The 23,326-nt window shown below is 40.9% G+C and overlaps 1 protein-coding gene across 1 annotated transcript; it reads left to right on the forward strand.

Moving 5' to 3' along the window:
* Positions 1-697: 697 nt before the first annotated feature.
* LOC123658429 (adhesion G protein-coupled receptor A3) lies at positions 698-23,025 on the forward strand. The gene is made up of 9 exons (XM_045593853.1): positions 698-918; positions 1,114-1,179; positions 1,267-1,482; positions 1,902-2,779; positions 3,073-3,221; positions 4,612-4,791; positions 8,158-8,386; positions 13,547-13,675; positions 19,408-23,025. Exons 1-9 carry the CDS (start codon positions 698-700, stop codon positions 22,230-22,232), a joined length of 4,893 nt encoding a protein of 1,630 aa, XP_045449809.1. The 3' UTR covers positions 22,233-23,025.
* The last annotated feature ends 301 nt before the right edge of the window (positions 23,026-23,326 follow it).

Consider the following 23,326-nt stretch of genomic DNA (forward strand, 5'->3'; position numbering starts at 1 on the left):
CAAAATCATCGATGAAAAGCTGATCGAGCCATAGTCCATAGTAAGATAAATTTTCGCTCGTATCTCACTGCTTTCTTCTTTCTTGCTGGGGATTTGTCAACATCTGACTAACTATCACTACTACTGCTATGCATGTTCGTAACTTTTTGCTCAACTCACAACGTTAACTGAACAAAAAAGAAACTAAACAATTCTAATCAGACGAATGACGGAATTTACGGTCAAGTACATATATCTGGAAAGTCAAAGCATTCGCGGGGATTCCCTGACTTAGTTCACGGACAACTACGTAGCAAATAAAACAGATAGCGCTAGCAGCATAAGCAATAAACTATACTAAAAACTGAGAGTTTCCAAAAAAAAAATTTAAAACTGCAGTTAAAGCTGTAGGGTTGGCTATATTGGACGTATACGTCGTTCAACCAATCACCGATCAGTCATTCAGTTCAACAAATGTCGGATAAGCTCTTGTATTTCGTAAACTATTGTTTATTTTTCTATTTACCGCTAGTTAAATAATTGCCAAAAATCAAATGAGTTGTAAATAGTAGTCTTTATGAGAGATATAATTAATAATTAAAGTGAGCGGTGTATATAATCATATCGGTGCACTATTGACGTAGTGAGGAATTTGTGAAGATGTGATTATTTTTCGGATTTGGCTTTGTGCCATCGATTTTATGTGAAAATGGCCAAAATGAAGCTTTTCTCGATATTTGTATTATTCCTGTACGTGAGGGAGTCGCTGGGTTTCTGTCCGTCGCTTTGTTCTTGTAAAGGGAACAGGTCGAGCGACAGTGCCTCTTCCGACCCGCAGCCAGGAGAACTTTTGAAGTTAAGATGTGGCGGGAGTCCCGTACAGATCACCGAACTCAAGGAAATAGATCTAAGCAAACTCTACACTGTTGTCGTAAGCTTGTAAGTCATCAATTTGTTTAAATAATACGCGAGCGATGCATTACTCAAACCTAAATCAATAAATATACTGAATAACAGGTGTTCCATGTCTGACAGACGTAAACAATAAACATTACTATTAAAACAATAAATATTACTATTTTTGTTTGTGATTCAAATTAACAATTAATTAATTTATTATAATTTCTTTTACAGGAATTTGTCAGCCAATGCCATTTCAACATTATCCAGAGAACTTTACTTGCCTAATTTACAGAAGTTGTAAGTGAGATTGTTGATAAAAAGACCACATATATTTATAAGTTCTGGATATATTACTAAAGTTATTGAATTAAATTTATTTTCCAGAGATCTCAGTAAAAACCAAATCTCATTGATAGAATCAGATGCTTTCTACAATATGACATCGCTTCAGAGACTCGACCTTTCCCACAACCAGATCAGTAATATTTACAAAGAAATTTTTAAGGGGCTTGTTAGTCTCGAGAGACTTATACTGTCTCAAAATCATATTTCAGTTCTGAGTTCGGGGACTTTTGATTATCTCATTGGATTGAAACAGATGTAAGTTAAACCTATTATTTAATATGTACGATTTTATTTTTGTGTTACCCACACATTAGGAATTCTAAATATTTTTGAATATCATATCAAAAATTTACCGCTCCAGCGGGGTTCGAACCCGCGTCTCCGACTGACCGTGTCGGCGCTCTAGCCAATTAAGCTATGGAACGATGTACCTGCTAGAGCGAAATTTTTGATATGATGATTTTTATTTTCGGTTTAAGCGAACCGTGGCCTATTATTTATCTTGTAATTTTTTTTTCGATTTGTAAGGTATTTGTAAAATTATTGTGATATATAATTATATCTATGTGGTATATACTATATACATAAATAAATGTATATTTATTTCTTCTTTCAAATACAGTTTAATTACTTTAATTACGAAAGTAAATAAGATTTATTTATTTTATTTTCAGAGACATAACAGATAATCCTCTCATATGTGACTGTGAACTTCTCTGGGTCGGAGACTGGTCTAGAAATACAAGTGTGAAGCTAGTAGGGAATCCTAAATGTGCATTTCCAGAAAACATGGTTAACAAAACTGTTCGAAAGCTAAAAATTTTCCTTGATCTCTCAGCATGTGGAAGTGTACTACCCTCCAATACTCTTATAGTTAAACCGAGTCACGACCAAGTGGTTTTCGAAGGTGATACCCTGGTTTTAAGCTGTAATGCTCCATTTGCATCAGTCATGGCTAAGTATGAGCTAAAATGGGTTCACCCAATGTTGGAAATATGTGATGTAAACCTAACAAGTACGGATATGCAAGAGGAAGGTTTAGCGGAAACGACCGTGTACTTTCCAAACATTACGAATCATCACAATGGTAATTGGACTTGTATGTACACTGATCAAAATCATATACGACATAATTATACAGTACAAGTATTAGTATTGTCGAATCAAACGAAGTATTGTTCAACTAACTACACTATAGATAATAAAGGGTTGTACTCCTGGCCTCAATTATTGTTAAATCATACTGCATCTATACCATGCCGCAATGGCTATGGTTTAGCCTATAGAACATGTAATGCTAATTCAACTTGGGGACCAGCGAACACGTCAGAATGTTCCTATATAAGCAATATAACAAAGTTGTTGCAGCAATTTGCGTTACTGAATGTTAGTCTAGTGCAATATTCAGCTTTAAATGCCACGGAAAGGTTAGCTATGTTGATTCAAGAGAAGACATATCCTTTAGTGGAGATATTAGACCCCGATGATGTAATGTTTATTGCAAAAGCGATAAGGAATTATATGCAGTACATATCGGAGGAAAGCGATTTAGGTAAGTGGTTACAAAGTTTTATTTTATATGTAGTTCATTCTATAACACTGATGAGACGGTGTTCATTCAAGGGTAAATATGTTGTGTACATATAAATACTTTTGTACCCTTTTTTTTTAAAGTATTCAGTACAAAATTACTGATTACAATAATAATTAAGTGTTGACTCTATGGTAAGATGTGTACAAAAATATTTTTAAATGCGATTGTATTAATTTTATTTTATGTATTCAATTTATATGTATTTTTTTTTTGTTAACTAGGTATGATAGTTACTTTTAATTTTTATTTAGGTTCCACATTGCTAGACGTTATAAGCTCGGCTATGAACATTTCCACTCAAGTTATGTCACAAGCAGAGACAAAGTACGGAGCATGCACAGATATGTTAAGAGCTGCGGAAGAGATATCAGCCTACACTAGTAACGTACAAGGACATAAGGTAAGTTGAACGTAGAGTATAACACTGTTCTCAAATAGTCGTCTGTTCATCTAAGGTAGCCAGAGCTTTTGGTGAAGGTTGGGGGTAGGGTCACTTGAAATGCTTCCGGTGTTTCTTATAAGCTATGGTAAACTCTATCATGTGGTAAGCGGTTACCTTACGGATGTCTGTAATGCTCGCAATATGGTAAGGTCGAATTGTTGTTTGAACAATGTGGCCACCGCTTCTTTCGCTCGTCATCCTGAAAACTTGCTGATGACAGCAGAATTTGCCTATTTAAGGACTATTATTGACTCTTCTGGCCATCGAATGTACAATTAATCCGTCCTGGGGTTAATTAAGCGGAGGTCAATTTGTATTGTCTCTCTCTTCGAAATATCTCTGGAGTTTCGCCAAGCTCTGCTATGGGTTTTAAAGTTTTAAAGGAGAATCAAGGAATGGAGTAAGAAATGCAATTGTGGGTCACCCACTCGATATTAAGAATGGTTTGGGATGTACAATCATAACTGTTAATCCAATTTTGAGCTAGATAGGGAACATCAGTCCAACCAGTTTGGGTATCATTTGGGGAACTTCACTCTATCATTTTCTTCAATGCACTTCATATTTGTAGATCCAAATTAAGTTGAATGTGAGAAAATGTAATATAGAAATATGGTTGTTAATTAAAATGAACAAAAACTAAAAACTTAATTGGCTAGAGCACCAACACGGTCAGTCGGAGATGCAGGTTTGATCCCCGCTGGAACGTCGATTTTTGATATGATATTAAAAAGTGTTTAAAAACTTAAAAGTCAGAATTAGGGATGGGGAAGTAATCGATAATGTTCAATTATTTGGGAATAAGTTCGAATGGGCAATTCACATAGTACTGTGGGAAACCAACATTCCTAAAGACCACACAATACAATTAAATAAATATTACGACCTAACAAACGAACTTAACAAAAATGGTTATTTGGTTAATTTATATGTGGTAGAAGTAGGAGCGAGAGGTATACCAGCAAAATCTCTACAATCTTCTGAAAGACCAGGGTCTGTCGAGAACTGCAGTAAGTTCTATTTTTGAACGAGTGTCTAAGGCTGCACTAACAGGTTCCTACCAAATTTGGCTAGGCAGGGCGGGAAATTCGAGCAGTGAATTTGATGCGTATCTCAAAGGCGGCCTCCTTAAACCTACACCTAGGTCGCAAGTCCTGGGAACTGCTCCGAGTTTCTCCTTCTGCCACACGATGGACCCGGCACCTGTACGGTGAATCCATGGAATGTTAGAAAGTTTGTCTCTGTCCCCTTTCAGAAGTACTTGGGGTTGGGACCCAAGTTACAGGAATGCACCCGATAGGAAGGTAGCCTATCGAGCAGTGCATGATTAGTCGCGATATTGTTTCAGATAAACTTAGCAGTGGAACGATTCCCAGTGGGCGAGGGCTTCAGTGGCGTGACGTGCGTGTGGTACAGCGTGGCCCCGGAGCAGCCGCCGCGCCTGCACTGCTCCACCACCAACCGCACCGTGGCGCACCGCAGCGCGCTCTCGCGGGCGTCCGGCGCGCTCATACACGCCAGCGTGCAGGTGGGTCGCGTGCGTGTGTGTGTGTGTGTCTGTGTGGTACAGCGTGGCCCCGGAGCAGCCGCCGCGCCTGCACTGCTCCACCACCAACCGCACCGTGGCGCACCGCAGCGCGCTCTCGCGGGCGTCCGGCGCGCTCATACACGCCAGCGTGCAGGTGGGTCGCGTGCGTGTGTGTGTGTGTGTCTGTGTGGTACAGCGTGGCCCCGGAGCAGCCGCCGCGCCTGCACTGCTCCACCACCAACCGCACCGTGGCGCACCGCAGCGCGCTCTCGCGGGCGTCCGGCGCGCTCATACACGCCAGCGTGCAGGTGGGTCGCGTGCGTGTGTGTGTGTGTGTCTGTGTGGTACAGCGTGGCCCCGGAGCAGCCGCCGCGCCTGCACTGCTCCACCACCAACCGCACCGTGGCGCACCGCAGCGCGCTCTCGCGGGCGTCCGGCGCGCTCATACACGCCAGCGTGCAGGTGGGTCGCGTGCGTGTGTGTGTGTGTGTCTGTGTGGTACAGCGTGGCCCCGGAGCAGCCGCCGCGCCTGCACTGCTCCACCACCAACCGCACCGTGGCGCACCGCAGCGCGCTCTCGCGGGCGTCCGGCGCGCTCATACACGCCAGCGTGCAGGTGGGTCGCGTGCGTGTGTGTGTGTGTGTCTGTGTGGTACAGCGTGGCCCCGGAGCAGCCGCCGCGCCTGCACTGCTCCACCACCAACCGCACCGTGGCGCACCGCAGCGCGCTCTCGCGGGCGTCCGGCGCGCTCATACACGCCAGCGTGCAGGTGGGTCGCGTGCGTGTGTGTGTGTGTGTCTGTGTGGTACAGCGTGGCCCCGGAGCAGCCGCCGCGCCTGCACTGCTCCACCACCAACCGCACCGTGGCGCACCGCAGCGCGCTCTCGCGGGCGTCCGGCGCGCTCATACACGCCAGCGTGCAGGTGGGTCGCGTGCGTGTGTGTGTGTGTGTCTGTGTGGTACAGCGTGGCCCCGGAGCAGCCGCCGCGCCTGCACTGCTCCACCACCAACCGCACCGTGGCGCACCGCAGCGCGCTCTCGCGGGCGTCCGGCGCGCTCATACACGCCAGCGTGCAGGTGGGTCGCGTGCGTGTGTGTGTGTGTGTCTGTGTGGTACAGCGTGGCCCCGGAGCAGCCGCCGCGCCTGCACTGCTCCACCACCAACCGCACCGTGGCGCACCGCAGCGCGCTCTCGCGGGCGTCCGGCGCGCTCATACACGCCAGCGTGCAGGTGGGTCGCGTGCGTGTGTGTGTGTGTGTCTGTGTGGTACAGCGTGGCCCCGGAGCAGCCGCCGCGCCTGCACTGCTCCACCACCAACCGCACCGTGGCGCACCGCAGCGCGCTCTCGCGGGCGTCCGGCGCGCTCATACACGCCAGCGTGCAGGTGGGTCGCGTGCGTGTGTGTGTGTGTGTCTGTGTGGTACAGCGTGGCCCCGGAGCAGCCGCCGCGCCTGCACTGCTCCACCACCAACCGCACCGTGGCGCACCGCAGCGCGCTCTCGCGGGCGTCCGGCGCGCTCATACACGCCAGCGTGCAGGTGGGTCGCGTGCGTGTGTGTGTGTGTGTCTGTGTGGTACAGCGTGGCCCCGGAGCAGCCGCCGCGCCTGCACTGCTCCACCACCAACCGCACCGTGGCGCACCGCAGCGCGCTCTCGCGGGCGTCCGGCGCGCTCATACACGCCAGCGTGCAGGTGGGTCGCGTGCGTGTGTGTGTGTGTGTCTGTGTGGTACAGCGTGGCCCCGGAGCAGCCGCCGCGCCTGCACTGCTCCACCACCAACCGCACCGTGGCGCACCGCAGCGCGCTCTCGCGGGCGTCCGGCGCGCTCATACACGCCAGCGTGCAGGTGGGTCGCGGGCGTGCGTGTGTGTTCGTGTGACTGTGTGTTCGTGTGACTGTGTGTTCGTGTGACTGTGTGTTCGTGTGACTGTGTGTTCGTGTGACTGTGTGTTCGTGTGACTGTGTGTTCGTGTGACTGTGTGTGTTCGTGTGACTGTGTGCTCATGTGACTGTGTGCTCGTGTGACTGTGTGTGTGTGTGTGTTCGTGTGACTGTGTGTTCGTGTGACTGTGTGTGTGTGTGTTCGTGTGACTGTGTGTGTGTGTGTGTTCGTGTGACTGTGTGTGTGTGTTCGTGCGCGTGCGTTATAACTGAAGTGGACCAACGCCTCCGAGGCTTTGCAAAATATCGAATAGTATAATTGTCTATATCTGTCTTTACGCTTCAGCCTGTAATATCCCACTGCTGGACATAGGCCTCTTTCTCCATTTAGTAGAAGGATTGAAGTTTAATCCACCACACTGCTCCACTGCGGGTTGGCGGTTATATTGCCTACTATGAGTAATGATCGCTATCAAATATTTGTGATAAAAACCGGGACCGACGGCTTCACGTGCTCTCCGAGGCACAGAGGGAAGACCCATATAGACAAACGGCTAAATCGGGAAAAAATATTTGTACAAATACAAAAACCCATCCTGAGCGAGAATCGAACTCGCAAACCGTCAGTGTTTTAGGCGACTGCTCGCATTTTGAGGCTTTAAAAAATACTGAATAGTACAATTGTCGCGAGGTTGTCTCATAATTTATTGCTATTTACCTACCCTGTTGAAATTGTCTATTGGTAAAGAAATAATTGTGTTTGCTCGCAAACGAAAAAAAAAACCGACTTCAATTACATCGACAAGTAATACAACGTAGATCGACGAAAAAATAGTCAAGCAACTACGCGTTATCAAAGATTACTCAAAAAGTAGTTATCAGATCTCGATAAAATTTATATGTGACTATATGATAAATATCAGCTTTCGATTAAATTAAAAATTATCAAAATCGGTACACCCAGTAAAAAGTTATTACGGATTTTCGAGAGTTTCCCTCGATTTCTCTAGGATCCCATCATCAGATCCTGGTTTCCTTATCACGGTACCAAACTAGGGATATCCCCTTTCCAACAAAAAAAGAATTATCAAAATCGGTACATCCAGTAGAAAGTTATGCGGTATAATACAACGTAGGTCGACGAAAAAAGCGTCAAGTAAAAACGCATTATTAGATATAACTCGAAAAGTAGTTGTTAGATCGCAAATAAATTTAAATGGGACCAATTGGCACACACCACCTTTCGATTAAAACAAAATTTGTCGAAATCGGTCCACACGGTCAAAAGTTCTGATGTAACATACATAAAATAAAAAAAAAAAAAATACAGTCGAATTGAGAACCTCCTCCTTTTTTGGAAGTCGGTTAAAAATAAATGTATCCGTCTATAGTACTTGTTAAAATTTTTCAAGCCAATAGAAATAAAACAGGTAGATTTGTGTTTAAGAATTTGACCATTAAATTAGAGATTCCCAAATTTCAGATACCACTGTCCCTCCTCTATAGTACGACGGAGTATGGAACACTTTTGCACACCAAGCCTCATGATCTCGTCATAGCAATGTATGAAGATGCCTCCTTGCTTCCGTTGTTACCCGCGATGGACGACGATCACCTGCCTGGACATCGGTCTAAGGATTATTATGGGAGAAGTACTAAACGAGAGGATATAAATATGGAAATTACATCGCCAGTGATTGGATTTCAACTAAGTAAGTTATTATAAAGTGTATTTTTAAATTAAATAAACCTTACTAGTATGCTTACATTTATAAATAACTTAAGCTCTTTAACCTTTTAAAAGATCTTTCTCAAATTTTAATAAAAATAAATAAATAAATAAAAAAAAAAAAAAAAAACTTGTAGCCCTTAGGACCTTATAATGCCAATAACGAACGATAATGAACACATAAAAGAGATTTATCAGAAGCTATGCGCGTATTTACATTCCGGTGATTAATATTTGGAACGAAGTTCCTTACGGTAGGCTTGACATTTGGCTGGGCGACCGAACTGAAAAAAAAATGTGATACTAAAACCGTAAGAAAAATATATAACGGAAGTGACGTAATATCAGGCACACGACTGTATAATATGACGTTTGTAAAACTAAAATATTTAGTAAACTTTTTTTAAAATATTTACGTAATTTTATACTGTCGACAAAAATAAATAAAGACATATGATTTTTTATTTCACTTAATAGTATGAATTATTATTATTCAATATATTTTCTTATGATTACATTTTTAAATATATTTATAAAAAAGACAAATAAAAATATTTAAAAATATAAAAATAGTAGTCCTCCGGTGACAGGTTGAGGCCCAGGCCACCGGTAGTTAAGGCTCCAGGCTGAGGAACCTCCTCACAATGCGGGCCGTTTCAAGCAACACTGCCTTTTGAATCCGACCCTTGATCCAACAGTCAAGTGAGAGTTTCTTAAGGTGTTGGTCGAAACTCTTCGCGAATAGACCATTAACCGATACAACAATAGGAACAATTATTGTTGAGTCTACATTCCACATGCCGGTAATTTCGTGGGCAAGGTCTAAATATTTACTTAATTTTTCTTTTTCGGCCTTTACGAGATTATCGTCATGTGGAACTGTAATGTCAACAATAATTGCTCGGCGCGCTGATCGGTCTACTAGCACTATATCAGGTTTATTGGCTGCAATAAACCTGTCAGTGACAATAGATCGATCCCAGTAGAGCAATGCACGACCATTCTCAAGAAATGGCGTTGGGCTATACCTATAATAAGGCAACTCATTTTCAACGAGGCCGTATCGAATAGCAAGTTGTTGGTGTATAATCCTGGCTACTTGGTTATGTCTGTGCAAGTACTCACCGTTAGCAAGATGAATACAACCGGAAACAACATGTCTAATGGATTCTCCAGGCTTATGGCAAGCCCGGCATATGTCTGGAGTTCCGTCTTTCATGATATGTTTCCGGTAGTTATTCGTCTTAATAACTTCGTCCATAATTGCACAGACAAAACCTTCGGTTTCTCCGAAGAGGTTCCCGTGTTGTAACCAGGATATAGAGCTGGGCTGGTCTATATCTGGGTCTGTCAGAACTTTGTAGAACCGGCCATGTAATTCCTTGCTCTTCCATACGGCCACGCGATCAACGGTACGCATTACTATAGGCTTACGCCATTTCTCTTTGCCTAAGGACAGCGGAGTAAAGCCCCTATCAACTGCAACAACGTCCATGTGCATATCGCTTTTCATATTTAAAAAGTACTGTCTGAGATTATACACCTCACGATTGTGGAGATTTTTAGCGTTTAAAAAGCCACGACCCCCACATTTTCGTGGGATGTATAATCTCATCACAGACGATCGAGGATGGTGTATTCGGTACGCTGTTAACAGTTTACGGACTTGGCGATCAAGAGTATCTAATTCCGTTTGAGTCCATCTCAAAATGCCAAAGGTATAAACGATTAAGGGCATAACCCAACTGTTAAAGGCACGCACCTTGTTACCGCCCGAAAGAAAGCTATTGAGAACTTTCTTCAGCCGGCCAAAGAATCGTTCCTTTACCAGTTGTTTCATGGCTCCGTCATCAATGCCCAATGCCTCTGACATTCCGAGATATTTATAGGTTTCACCTTCGTTGAGAGATCTAAAAGACAAAGAGTTGTTAAGTTTTAAATTTTGTGATGATACAGTTCTTCCTCTTTCTACATGGATGACAGCGCATTTATCCACACCAAACTCCATTCTTATACAAGTGCTAAAGGTTTCTGTTATTTTTAACAACTTGTATAAGTCTGGTAGTTTGGATGCGAAAAGCTTCAAATCATCCATATAAAGTAGGTGAGAGATTGCTTTGCTTCCTCTACGAAGGTGAAAGCCCAACCTTGAATCCTCTAATAAAGTGCTTAAAGGGTTCAAGGCTAGACAAAACCACAATGGACTCAAACTATCACCTTGAAAAATACCCCGCATAATCCTTATCGGTTCAGTCGATCCTGAAACATCAACCGCACCCGGATGACGTAAAAAAGTGTTCCACTGTCTCATACACGTACTCAGAAAAGAGCACAAAGCAGCATCAATTTTGTATAGCTCCATTACTTTCATAAGCCATGTATGAGGCACTGAATCATACGCTTTCTTGTAGTCAATCCAAGCGGCAGCCAGATTTTTCCGGTTTCGACGTACCTGTTGGCATATGGTCATGTCTATGAGGAGAAGTTCCTTGGTACCGCGACTACCAGACTTACATCCGTTCTGAGTCGTAGCCAAAATATTATTTGTAGTAATATGTTTTGTAATTTTTGTGACGAGAACAGATGTAAGTAGCTTATAGATGGTGGGTAAGCAAGTTATAGGACGGTAGTTTTTAGGATCAGCGGTACATCCCGATTTGTATAACAGGAATGTGGTACCAGTCGTCATAAATTTTGGTAAAGTATTAGTTGAAATTGCGTTTTGAAATTGTGATGCCAGGATGGGGTGCGAACTACGAAACCATTTAAGCCAAAAGTTATGCAATCCGTCCAGTCCAGGACATTTCCAATTCGAAGTTGAACGGATTGCATAACTTATATCTTCTGAATTTATTTTAATTTGTTCCATTTGTGGAAGTGAGCTGCACCTCCTCCTGACAACATCCATCCAATCACTCTCAATGTGGTCAATAGGGTTCGACCAAATATTTCGCCAAAAATTATTTATCGATTCTCGGGTCGGTAAATTACCATTGACCACATTAGTAGTGCCCTGTTCCCAATTCCTGTATACCTTTCGTTGGTCGCTTTGAAATATGCTATTTTGATGATATCGATCCCTGCGTTTTTTATACCTCTTAATGCGTTTTGCCCATGCACAGAGTTTTTGCTTCAGAAAATCTATGCGGTCTGAGACTGATGTTATGTACTCGTTGGATCTTATATTTGTACCCGCAAAAGCCTGGTGTACAAACCGCATGATTTTTGGACGCCTGTTACCTGCCCTGAAACATGTTAATTTGGCTATTAGTGTTCTGGTTAAATTTATTCGTTTTTCAATTCTGGCCTGCCAAGCTGGAGCTGTATGGGATGGTAAAGTAATTTTATTTGATTTAAACTTCACATTAGCTACATTACAAACAGCTGCAGCTCCACAGTACAGAAGTGAGTGAGTATCGGATAAATTTTGAGTGCTGTCTAAATATGGTTGTAAAATTTTATCCATAACACCTACTAAAGCCAAATTACGTCTGTGAATAGGCAAACGAGGTAGCTGTGGCCTAATATTTGGTGGCAAGAATCTATATTTCAAAATAGCATCCTCCAAAGCTCTCCTCATAGGCTCATTATCCTGTTCGTTTACCGACAAATCAACACTGTTAGGAGATATATGATTTATATTAAAATTTATTACCTCTCTTTGCTCTTTTTGTGATGTTTGTATATCACGAATGTGACTAACAGTATTAAGTTGTGGTAAATTTGTACGCAGCCGCTCAAGTACTGATTCATCCAGGAGGTGACAACGCTGAATGGCTCGTACTTGATCCGATAGTCGTTGTGCGGTTACGGTGACGGTTGGTTCAAGCGCCTGAAACAGAGACAACATCGTTGAACGATACGCAGTGAGGTTAATTCCCCCACCTGTCGCCTCATAGTACGCTCGCATGACACTCTCATTCATTTTTTGAGTCCATCTCATGCGGCGCACAGCACCACCGGCAGCGGGATTTCTTGTGGGAGCGCATTGTCCCTGAACCTCCAAGCAAGCTGGTGGCGGGCGTATGACTCGTCGACGGTTAGATGTTCTCGTAGATGAGTCAGCATCGTAAGCATCCGATTCCGCGGTGGACGGCGGTGTTTGATATTCGTCATCTGTCGTTAACGACTGTGTTTCGGAGCTCGATGGAACCTTTGGTCTTTTTTGTGCGCGTCGTCCTCTGGCTTTATTCATTTTATCTTCTTGTTATTAGTCATTTTTGTGATATTTTAATTGTATTTTCATATTTAAATATATTTTAAAATAATAAATTTAATGACAAGATAAAAAAGCGTCATTTCAGTTGACAGCTGCCAGGTTTTTTTATTTTGTTTTAGAAACTATGAAGTATGTGCAATGGTGCTGCCAACATAAACGTCAGATTTATAAATGCGTTTTAATTTAATTTTGTTTTAGACTATTTAAAATTTAAATACATATGTAGTTATAAGAAAATATCATGAATGTTAGCAAGTTTTATTATTATTATTTTGTTTGATTTATTTTATTTTACAGTATTTGTTATTTTCTAAAATACCAAATTTCCTAAATACTTTTATGTACTTAATTAAAAACCAATTAACAACAAAAAAAAAAAAAAAAAATCAAGAAACTAGAAAATATATATAAAATTCAACATTTTTTTTTTTCAAAATCCACCATGACACCACATAATTGTAAAATTTTTTTTTTATTTATTTACACGTAATATTATTGTAAACATTACAGATAATAATAATCTAATGCCTTTAAAAAATTTCATTTATATCAAACTGGTCTCATTGTACCGCATTACCTTTACCTTATAATACATTTTTAGAAACTTTACTAAGGGTACACGATTAATAATTGCTAACATTCATGATATTTTCTTATAACTACATATGTATTTAAATTTTAAATAGTCTAAAACAAAATTAAATTAAAACGCATTTATAAATCTGACGTTTATGTTGGCAGCACCATTGCACATACTTCATAGTTTCTAAAAATGAAACTTTACTAAGGGTACACGATTAATACTTGCTAACATTCATGATATTTTTTCTTATAACTACATATGTATTTAAATTTGAAATAGTCTAAAACGATGTTACGATTTTGAAATAGCCTAGCCTAGCCTATACGATGTCGCCGTTGCAGCGAACGTGTCGGTGCGCGGGCCGCTGCTGGAGCCCGTGATCGCGACGCTGCGCGCGCGCGGCGCGGGCGTGGACGCGCGCGCCGCCGTGTGGGAGCCGCGCGCGCGCCGCTGGGCCGACGGCGGCGACGGTGAGCGGGGGGCTTTCACTTTCACCCTATTTATTTACCCGATCTTTTATTTTCGATTTTCGAATTCTCGATATTTCGACGAAATTGCAAACGTCATGTTCCCGGGTGACTATTTGACCCGCGAAGTGTTTAGAGTAGGTTAACCCATTCGCTGCGGCGGACGCCTATCGGCGTTTTTTTTTTTATTTAATATTGAGGTGCGAAATACGCCCGTTGGCGTTTTTTTTAAATTCCTTTTATCTTGGCGAAAACAAGTCACAAAAAAATATACTTGCAATATAAGCACATTTTTTTAAAAATACAACAAGGTACTGCTCGCCGTTTCAGAAATTTTAACTTTTTGAAAAATTGCGAATTCTATCCTAGGTGCGGAAGACGCCTAACGGCGTTTTCAGGGGTTAGCAACCTTTGATTCTAAATATATACCTATTATGTTTTTTGCAATATTTCCTAAATTTCTTAAGTTAATATTTTACTCATTTTTTTTCAAATTAGATAAATAAATTTAAATTTTTAAATATAATAAAAATTAAAATATAAATAATAATTACATTTTTAAGTTTAAAGTTTTGTAAGCATCTGTAATTTTGTCTGACTTGGAAGATATGGTAATTTTAATCTCAATTGGACCCGGTAGGTGGCGCTGCTATCTGTATGTAGCTCCGGAACTACTGAATCAATTTTTATCAAATTTTGTAAGCATCGGTAATTTTGTCTAACTTGGAAGATATGGTAGTTTTTATCTCAATTGAACCCGGTAGGTGGCGCTGCTATCGGTATGTAAGCTATCAAATTTGGTAGCTGTTTTCCGGGCAGGACAACTTCTGCTGGGTCCACTACTAGTATTATAATTGTGTTTGCAGGCAAACGAAGAAAAACCCGACTTGAATTATCATCATCTGAGGCATTACAGCCGCGGGTGGGCCTTAGCCTGGTCCAGCAAAGCTCTCCAGTCCGATCTGTTAGAGGCTTTCCTTCTCCAACTTGTTATTCCCAAGGTCTTGATGTCCTGTTCGACGCCGTCCAACCATCTGAGCTTGGGCCTTCCTCGACTTCTGCGGCCCTCCGGTCGGCCTTCTAAAAGGCGCTTGGGTACTCTGGCCTCGTCCATTCGCAATACGTGCCCTGCCCAACGCAGGCGCCCAATCTTTATGGTCTTAATTATATTTGGCTCATCGTACATTTGGTATAGCTCGTGGTTATAACGCGTTCGCCATCTCTTATTTTCCATCACAGCTCCGAAAATGCGTCTTAGTATTTTCCGCTCAAATACCAACAAGGAATTTTCGTCTTTTTTGCTCAGCACCCAACATTCGGAACCGTAGGTGAGTATGGGCCTTAGTAAGGTTTTGTACAAGAGAAGTTTTATGCTTCTTGAAAGGAGTTTCGAACGTAAGTATCTTAGTAGTCCGAAGTAGCACTTGTTAGCCGCCATTATTCTTCTACTTATTTCTGAAGACACATCGTTGTTATCGGTTACCAAAGATCCCAGGTATACGAAATGATTGACGTTAGCGAAGGTGTTATTGCCAATATTAACTCCTTGTAGTAGGGTTTGCTGGTCTTTTGACGCTTTCAGGTACTTAGTCTTAGCCATGTTAATTTGAAGACCGGCCTCCACAGCTGATTTTTCAAGAGCAAGGTATGCACTCTCCATTGCAGGTAGAGATCTTCCTATCACATCGAGGTCATCCGCATACCCTAGAATTTGAACGGATTTGTGGTAGATAGTGCCTTTGGTCTCGATCTTTGAGTCGCGAATACACTTGTCGAGAGCGATGTTGAACAGTAGGCACGAGAGCACATCCCCTTGTCTTAAGCCGTCATTGGTTCTGAACGGTTCTGATACACTTGTTTGAACTCTGACAACGCTCTGAGAGTTTCTAAGAGTCATCTCCGTCAGGCGCAGAGCTTTGTTGGGATGCCGATCTCCATCATAGCCTGGTACAGGAAACTTCTGTGCACATTGTCATAGGCAGCCTTAAAGTCTACGAAAAGGTGGTGAGTGTTCACGTTGTATTCAAACGTTTTCTCAAGGATCTGCCTAAGCGAGAAGATTTGGTCTATTGTGGACCTGTTTGGACGGAACCCACACTGATACTCCCCCAAGCTGGATTCTACATATGGCTTTAGTTTATTGAAAAGCATATTGGCAAAAACTTTATAACCGGTGTTCAAGAGAGATATGCCTCGGTAATTATTGCACTCCAATATGTCGCCTTTCTTATGTAGGGGACAGATAACAGATGTATTCCAATCATCAGGCATTTTTTCATCATTCCAAATCTGGAGAACCAGGTGGTGAAACTCCTTCTCGAAACCAGTTCCGGCATACTTTATAAGCTCGCCTTGGATATCGTCTATTCCCGGAGATTTGTTATTTTTACTGAATTGAATGGCTCGTATAGTATCTTCTATGGTGGGGTACAAAGATTCATCTGTCTGTTGATCGTTTAGTAGAGCCTCAGGTACTGGTACAGAAAGTGGACGAGTCTGCACTGAGCTGTTAAGGAGTTCACGAAAGTATTCAGCCCATCTTTGAACGATCTCATTTTTATCATTAAGTAGCTGTCCAGTCTTACTTCTACACGCTGTGGTTCTGGGTTTGAATTCTTTCCGTCCCCTATTCACTTGGTTGTAGAAGTTTCTAGTTTCTTTTTGCGTGTAACTAGATGCAATCTCCCGCAGTTTTTGTTCTTCGTACGATCTTTTCTTTTTCTTATGTAGACGTTTTTCTCTTCTTCTTAGCTCCTTATAATCTTCTCTACGCCTGCGAGTGTACTTCTGTTGCATTAATCTGTACGCATCATTTTTCTCATTAGTGACCTTCTGACATTCATTATCAAACCAGTCGTTACGCTTCAGTTTTTCCTCAAATCCCAGAATCTCACCAGCGGCCTTATATAAAACCTCCTTAAGTTTCCGCCAGGTGCTATCAGGATCGCCAATGCTGTTGCTATTTCTTTCGCCCACTTTCATAAGTTCCCTGTTAACTGTGTCCATATATTTGTGTCTGACATCCTGCTCGCTCTTTAGCCTTGTTGTGTCAATCTTTTTCGTTCTTACAGTTTTGGTGTACTTGTAGCGTGATATTCGTGCTCTTATTTTGCATACAACAAGATGGTGATCGGAGTCGATGTTTGCTCCTCTATGGCTTCTGACATCTAAAAGATTAGAGCAGTGTCTCCCGTCTATCAAAATATGGTCTATTTGGTTTCGGGTGACGTTATCCGCGGAGACCCACGTTATCTTATGGATATTCTTGTGTGGAAAGCGTGTGCTGCCGACGACCATTCCTAGGGAAGTTGCCAAATCAATGAGACGTATGCCATTGTCGTTAGATGTTTCATGTAGGCTGTGGGAGCCTATCGTTGCTCGATACATACTTTCTCTTCCTACCTTTGCATTCATATCTCCAATTATAATCTTGATGTCACCTTTGGGAGATTTAGAATACACGCCCTCCACACCAGAATACCATCTTTCCTTCTCTTCTAGGTCAGTATCTTCCGTCGGAGCGTGCACATTAATGATTGTGTAATTTTGAAATTTACCTTTAAGTCTGATTTTACACATACGTTCATTAATTGGTTGGAAATCAATTACAAGATGTTTTAGGCGTTTGCTCACGACGAAACCCGTTCCAAAGGTATGGTGTTTTTCATTACAACTATAATATACGGCGAAATCTGATTTATTAACAATGCCATGTCCCAACCATCTAAGTTCCTGAACCGCTGTTATATCAGCCCTGTGATTTGCAAGTTGTTGACATAAAAGTTGAAGGCCCGCTGGTCTGTACAGTGTTCTTAAGTTCCATGTACATAAGGTAAATTCGTTAGCCATTATTGAGTAGCCAGGTCGTTGGTTTAAAATCCGGTCCGTAAGTTTTGCTTTTCCTTTCACAATCGTTTGTGTTCAGACGAGTGGGTGATTAACCCCCTGCGTCCTAGGCCTTTAGTGGGGCTGCCACTTTTGAGCTCAAGACCTAGCTCCGTTTATTTTCAGGTATCGTCCCTTCCGAGTTGAAACCAGTTTTAAGGCGCCGGTTGCTCGCCTTCGCCCTTTGTCCTTAGCATCTGCGCTCTGAGAAAGGGATGGTGATCGTACTTAGAGTACGGGCGCAGAAGGTCCCAGGGGGTACGACGTGGACGTGGACAGATCGGACTGGTTGGTACCTGCATACTTATGCTCCACCATCAGAGCACTGCAGTCAGAAGACGGGCTTTTTATAGAAGACACTAAGCTCGGTTCTTAGCGCCCCCACCCGTACCTAATACCAACTTCACCCCCCGACTTCAATTATATCGACAAGTAATACAACGTAGGTAGACGAAAAACTAGTCAAGTAAATACGCATTATGAAAGATTTCTTCAAAAGTTGTAATCAGATCTCGATGAAATTTAAATGTGACCACATGATAAACATCGGCTTTCGATTAAATTAAAAACCATTAAAATCCATACATCCAGTAAAAAGTTATGCGGATTTTCGAAAGTTTCCCTCGATTTCTCTGGGATCCCATCATCAGATCCTGGTTTACTTATCATGGTAGCAAACTAGGGATATCTCCTTTCCAACAAAAAAAAATTATCAAAATCGGTTCATAAAAGACGGAGTTATCCCTGAACATACATTAAAAAAAATATGCGGTCGAATTGAGTAACCTCCTCCTTTTTTTGAAGTCGGTTAGTAAAAGTAATCAAAAGGTTTGTCTGATGTTGTGAGTGGGATTTGCGAATGGGTTAACTATATAGATTTCCGGGAATATCTTAAAAACTATGTCCTATTGACTTGAATCTTTTTGTAAAACTAGTTTTGAGTCCAAGACCTTTCTTTTAAGACAAACTTCAAACTGATATACTTATAAACAAAAATTTATATTTTCAAGTTACGTAATTATTTATACGCTAAAACATATGACTCATAATTAAATCCTTACAATTTTTTGTCTCTCAATCGTTTACAATTGAAAGTAATCAAAAGGTTTGCTACCTCTGATATTAATTTACAATGATAATTTAGCCGTTGTTATCAGTTGAAATAAAAATATATGAGACTGTAGTTTAAAAGTAAATTATAATTATATAATTAAAATAATTTATTTACCATTTATCACCATATTCTCCAAATTTTCACAATCCAACTATTAAAGACCAAAAACTTCACAAAAAAAACCTAATTGATGTTAATTTATTTTTTACACCAAAAACGATCGTGAACGTACAACACGTTTGGCGTATTTGTAGTTTTTTCTAAGATTTTAGCGCTAGAATGATCATTTTTATTGCACAATGCTGAAAACGCCGTTTGGCGTTCCATATTATCCTAATGAGGTGTGGAGGACGCCCATCGGCGTTCGCGACGAAAACCTTCCCGCACCTGGTTAATAAGCGTAATTTTTATCGCTGCAGAGAATGGGTTAAAGTAGAAAAGGATAGAGTAGAGTAGGCAGAGTAGAGTAGAGTAGTAATAAAGTGGCGTCGCTAGGGCCCAGATGAATTAATTTGGTCTTTTCCCATTTTACATAATAAACTAAGAAATAATTCGCTTTATTTGAGAAATTTTTATTTTGGTTAATTTAATTTTATAATTGAGGTATTATAGTCATTTCCTTTAATCGGAACATACATCGTGACTTGGATTGTTAGTCGGTTTATCTGAGGTTCGGATGGGCACCTTTTCTTATATCTCTATATATGTAACATTAAAACAATGTTTTTATTTTCAGATTGCAAAATATCGCACATAGTATCTGAAATGATAATCATAACCTGCACAAAGCTGGCTTATGTCGGACTTTTGCAAAACGTTGAAACAGGTATATATGGTGCTAGAACTGACGGTGCGAGATTCAAAGTTTCCCATCCGGCAGTGTATGTCGGAAGTCTTATCCTTATCGGTTGCGTGAGTTGTGCCACACTTACCTACATCATGTGTTATCCCGCTATACAGATGGCTAAGAAGAACAAACACGCCCTAATAAACACCTGGATCGCGATCGGTCTCCTCTGCTTCATGTATACTTTGGGCATTTACCAGACGGAAGACGTTAAGTTGTGCCAAATATTGGGATTATTGATACATTACCTATCACTGTCTTGTTTATTATGGATGTGTGTATCGGCTAGCAATATGTACAAATGGGTGACGAAGACTCATAATCCAGTTAGAACGCCCGATGATGATCTTCCATTGGATGTGCCAGTACAGAAACCAATATTAGGACTTTATTTAGTCGGCTGGGGTATCGCTCTCATTGTGTGTGGTATTTCTGGAGCTGTTAATTTAAAAGATTACGCAGGATATTCTCAATGTTTTCTCAGCACTGCGCCCGCTTTGAGTGCACTGTTTATTCCTGGCGGGATACTGCTTATGTTCCTTATGATTCTTTTCCTTTTGATACGATGTACGATACGAAATATGAACGTGCAACTATCGGAAGGCACACAGGCGACGGAAAATGTTGATTTAGAAATGTGGGAGCCGAATCCGGCCAATGAGGGTGCAGAGAGACGGAGTATAAAGTCTGGAATCGATTCAGAAATAGATGATATCGAACACGCTCCTATAATACAGTTAAGAGCTCAAGTCATTGTGTTGTGTTTGTATATGTCTGTTTGGACTTGCGGAGCGATTGCGGTTTACAGACCTTTACCAGCCTATCTGCCCTATCAGGAGGATATTTGTAGTATAGTCTACGCTGTCTGTGCCACAATTTTGGGTACATTCATATTATTCTTCTATGGGATAGCGAGAAGCGATGTACGAGCGCAGTGGTCTTTAATGCATTGCTATTTACAATCAAGCAAGCAGTGTTGTAGGAACAGAAGCGTTTTCGATACTAATCAACAAAAACTGCCGGGCAACCAAACATCGACCACATCGCCTCAACATGTTCCCAATGATAACAGATCAAGGTCAGGAAGTAGGAGCTCTAATCGAACGAATACGAAAACTAATAACAGCGGAACTTACAAAGCTGGCGCGGAATTAAACGGACAAACGTTGCATAAAGATCATAAGAACACTAACGGTAAAACACCCAACATAAACCTAGTAGTGTTACATAGACAGCAGTATAGATCGAATAACTCCATGATGACTTACCCAGACGCCTCTACGATAGGTCCTGAAGTATTTTATAATCCAAATCAAATGAATGTAGCCAAGAAATTCTTTAAAAAACAAAGGCAAAATATGAAGAGAAATTGTCTAGAGCTACCTCTAAGAAGGGACTGTGACGACGATTCTCATGCCTCCTTACCTCTTCCCAGTAAGGAAGCCTACAACGGTGTAGCAAGTTTTATTAACAGTGGCACTAAGATTAATAATACAAATCAACACGTTGAAAGATCTAACAACGGCATTAAGGAACCTCGGAATACCGTGAATCCTAATTTACTAGAGGACGAATCAAAGGATAAATTCAAAAGTTATTCGACAGATAGAAAATCGTGGAACAAAAACGAAGATCCCAAACATGGCAGAGGACAAGTAGTGAACATTTACACAAACGTCCCAGAAACTCAAGTTCCGCAACATCATATTGTTAAAGCTAATGTGCAGAAAAATTTAAATGGACAACGGAATAGTGTTTCTGAAGAATGCCTGCAGAGTCACGCTACTGAGCACCCTGAAATGCGGACTATATCGCAACAATGTAGCTTAGAATACAGTTCTGCCTCGGAAATAGCAATGCCCCATACATGTTCTGATCAAACGCTGAATACACACTCCGAAATGACATCTTTCCAGGAGACACATAGCGCTTTATGTTCGACTAACGAAATAACTGACACTGAGAGTTTCGGTCAATACATTGACTACCTGCAACCCAATAAGGCGCATGAAAGTAAAGAACCAATCGATAAATCGTTACAGGATATATCCGAAGAATGTACAATGAACAGTGATGATGTCAATCAATCTAGTACACCTCATAATCTAGAGGCTGGATTAACAGAAATTGATCATTTACTCCAAAATCCTGATTTAGATATGGACGGATCGAAAGAAAAAATTAGCGACAAAGATACATTCTTTATGGCGAAGACGACATATGATTTCGAAACGTGTAGCACGAACGCAAGCGAACAAGGTTTTGAAAACGAAAGCGACATTTACTGCCCCAATTACCAAATGTCCGAAGTTAGTATACGAAGTCACGGCTTGTACGCACCTTCCCCGTCTTCGATGTGTCCGAACGAAATCAGTTTCAGCAATGAAGACGTTTCGACATTAGAGAGTCAATACGTTAATTACGATCCCGGATGGCGTAAAACTATAAAAAATAATCGTAAATTAGGCAAATTCGTGCCAACCCCCGCATTAAGCTGTCCTGAAGTAAATCGTGATAGTAGTCCGGTGTCGTTTACGAGTGAATTAGACGAACTTTACACTCAAATAACGAGTAGAGACAAAGATAGGATGCCTCGTAAGGACCACGGGCTAGACGTAACAGTGAATAGTGATGTAACACTTAAACCTGACAGTGACAGTTGTGTAAGTGAGGCCGTTTCCGAAGGAGAAGGAAGAGGCGAAACTACGGTCTAAAAATTTATTTCTGCAAATATTAGAACATGATGTGTATATATTCTTTAAGATGATCATAATTAGTGTCTTCTATAATGTTATCGAAGAATGTTATCTTCTGTTCTGACTCTACGAAAACTGCCATTTTGTTATTAATGGCTAAATGTTCGGCGAAATCTTGTGCCATTAACGTTAGGTTGTATAATTTTAGTACTAAGTTAAAATTTTAACTTTAATGTTATTTATTTTATATTTTCTGTAAATGGGTCTGATTTATATATAAATAAAGATGAACTACCTTGTATGATGGTTATCCATGATAATTTTCCAGGTAGTTTACCTTTAAAAATATAACAAAGTTATTAATATATTAAGAGAAGCCAAAATCAGTTGCGCAAATCTAGAATGACATATAAAATGTTTATGCTTTTAGAAGAAAGTTAGACGCAAAGTACCATTTATCAGAATCTAATGGATTTGGTGCATACCTTCCTTGAAATAAATCTGTACTTGTAATATAAGGGTACATACAATAGAATTATAAAATTAAAGTTTAGTTTGAAAATGTATGTTCTAAGAAAGAACACTATGATTTCGACTAAAAAATTTGAAAAAAAATCCATAAGATTCATAAAAATTTGGCCAAAATTTGGGGGTCAGTCCCACCTCATTTAAGTTTCAAGATTTTGAAGGCATTTCGACTTAATTTACATGTCACCAAACGTCCTATTGGGAGTCTAAATTATTTTGTTTTGCATTAGCATAAGACTCATTAGATCAGTATGAATATATACATATATTTATGTTTATGATATAGATATGTTTTATTTATATACATTTAATTTGCCATTAAATTCCCAAGACTGATATTTTCGAGAGAATCAGAATGATATCTAAAGGTTACTTAAATTCAATGAAGATAGGGTCAAAATCAGTCCCATGTTAACAGAAAAAAATGCTAAAAAACAATTTTGTGAATTTCAAGAAACCATGGAAAATTTTGGATATTATTTACCTGAGCTCACTGACTTTTCCTACTAATCTAGACGAGATAAATTTTATTGTCGTCATAAATAAGAGTAGTACTTTAGATAGATTTATATAATTGCAAAACA

Source organism: Melitaea cinxia, chromosome 12 (genome assembly GCF_905220565.1).
Source record: "Melitaea cinxia chromosome 12, ilMelCinx1.1, whole genome shotgun sequence".
Taxonomy (NCBI): Eukaryota; Metazoa; Arthropoda; class Insecta; order Lepidoptera; family Nymphalidae; genus Melitaea; species Melitaea cinxia.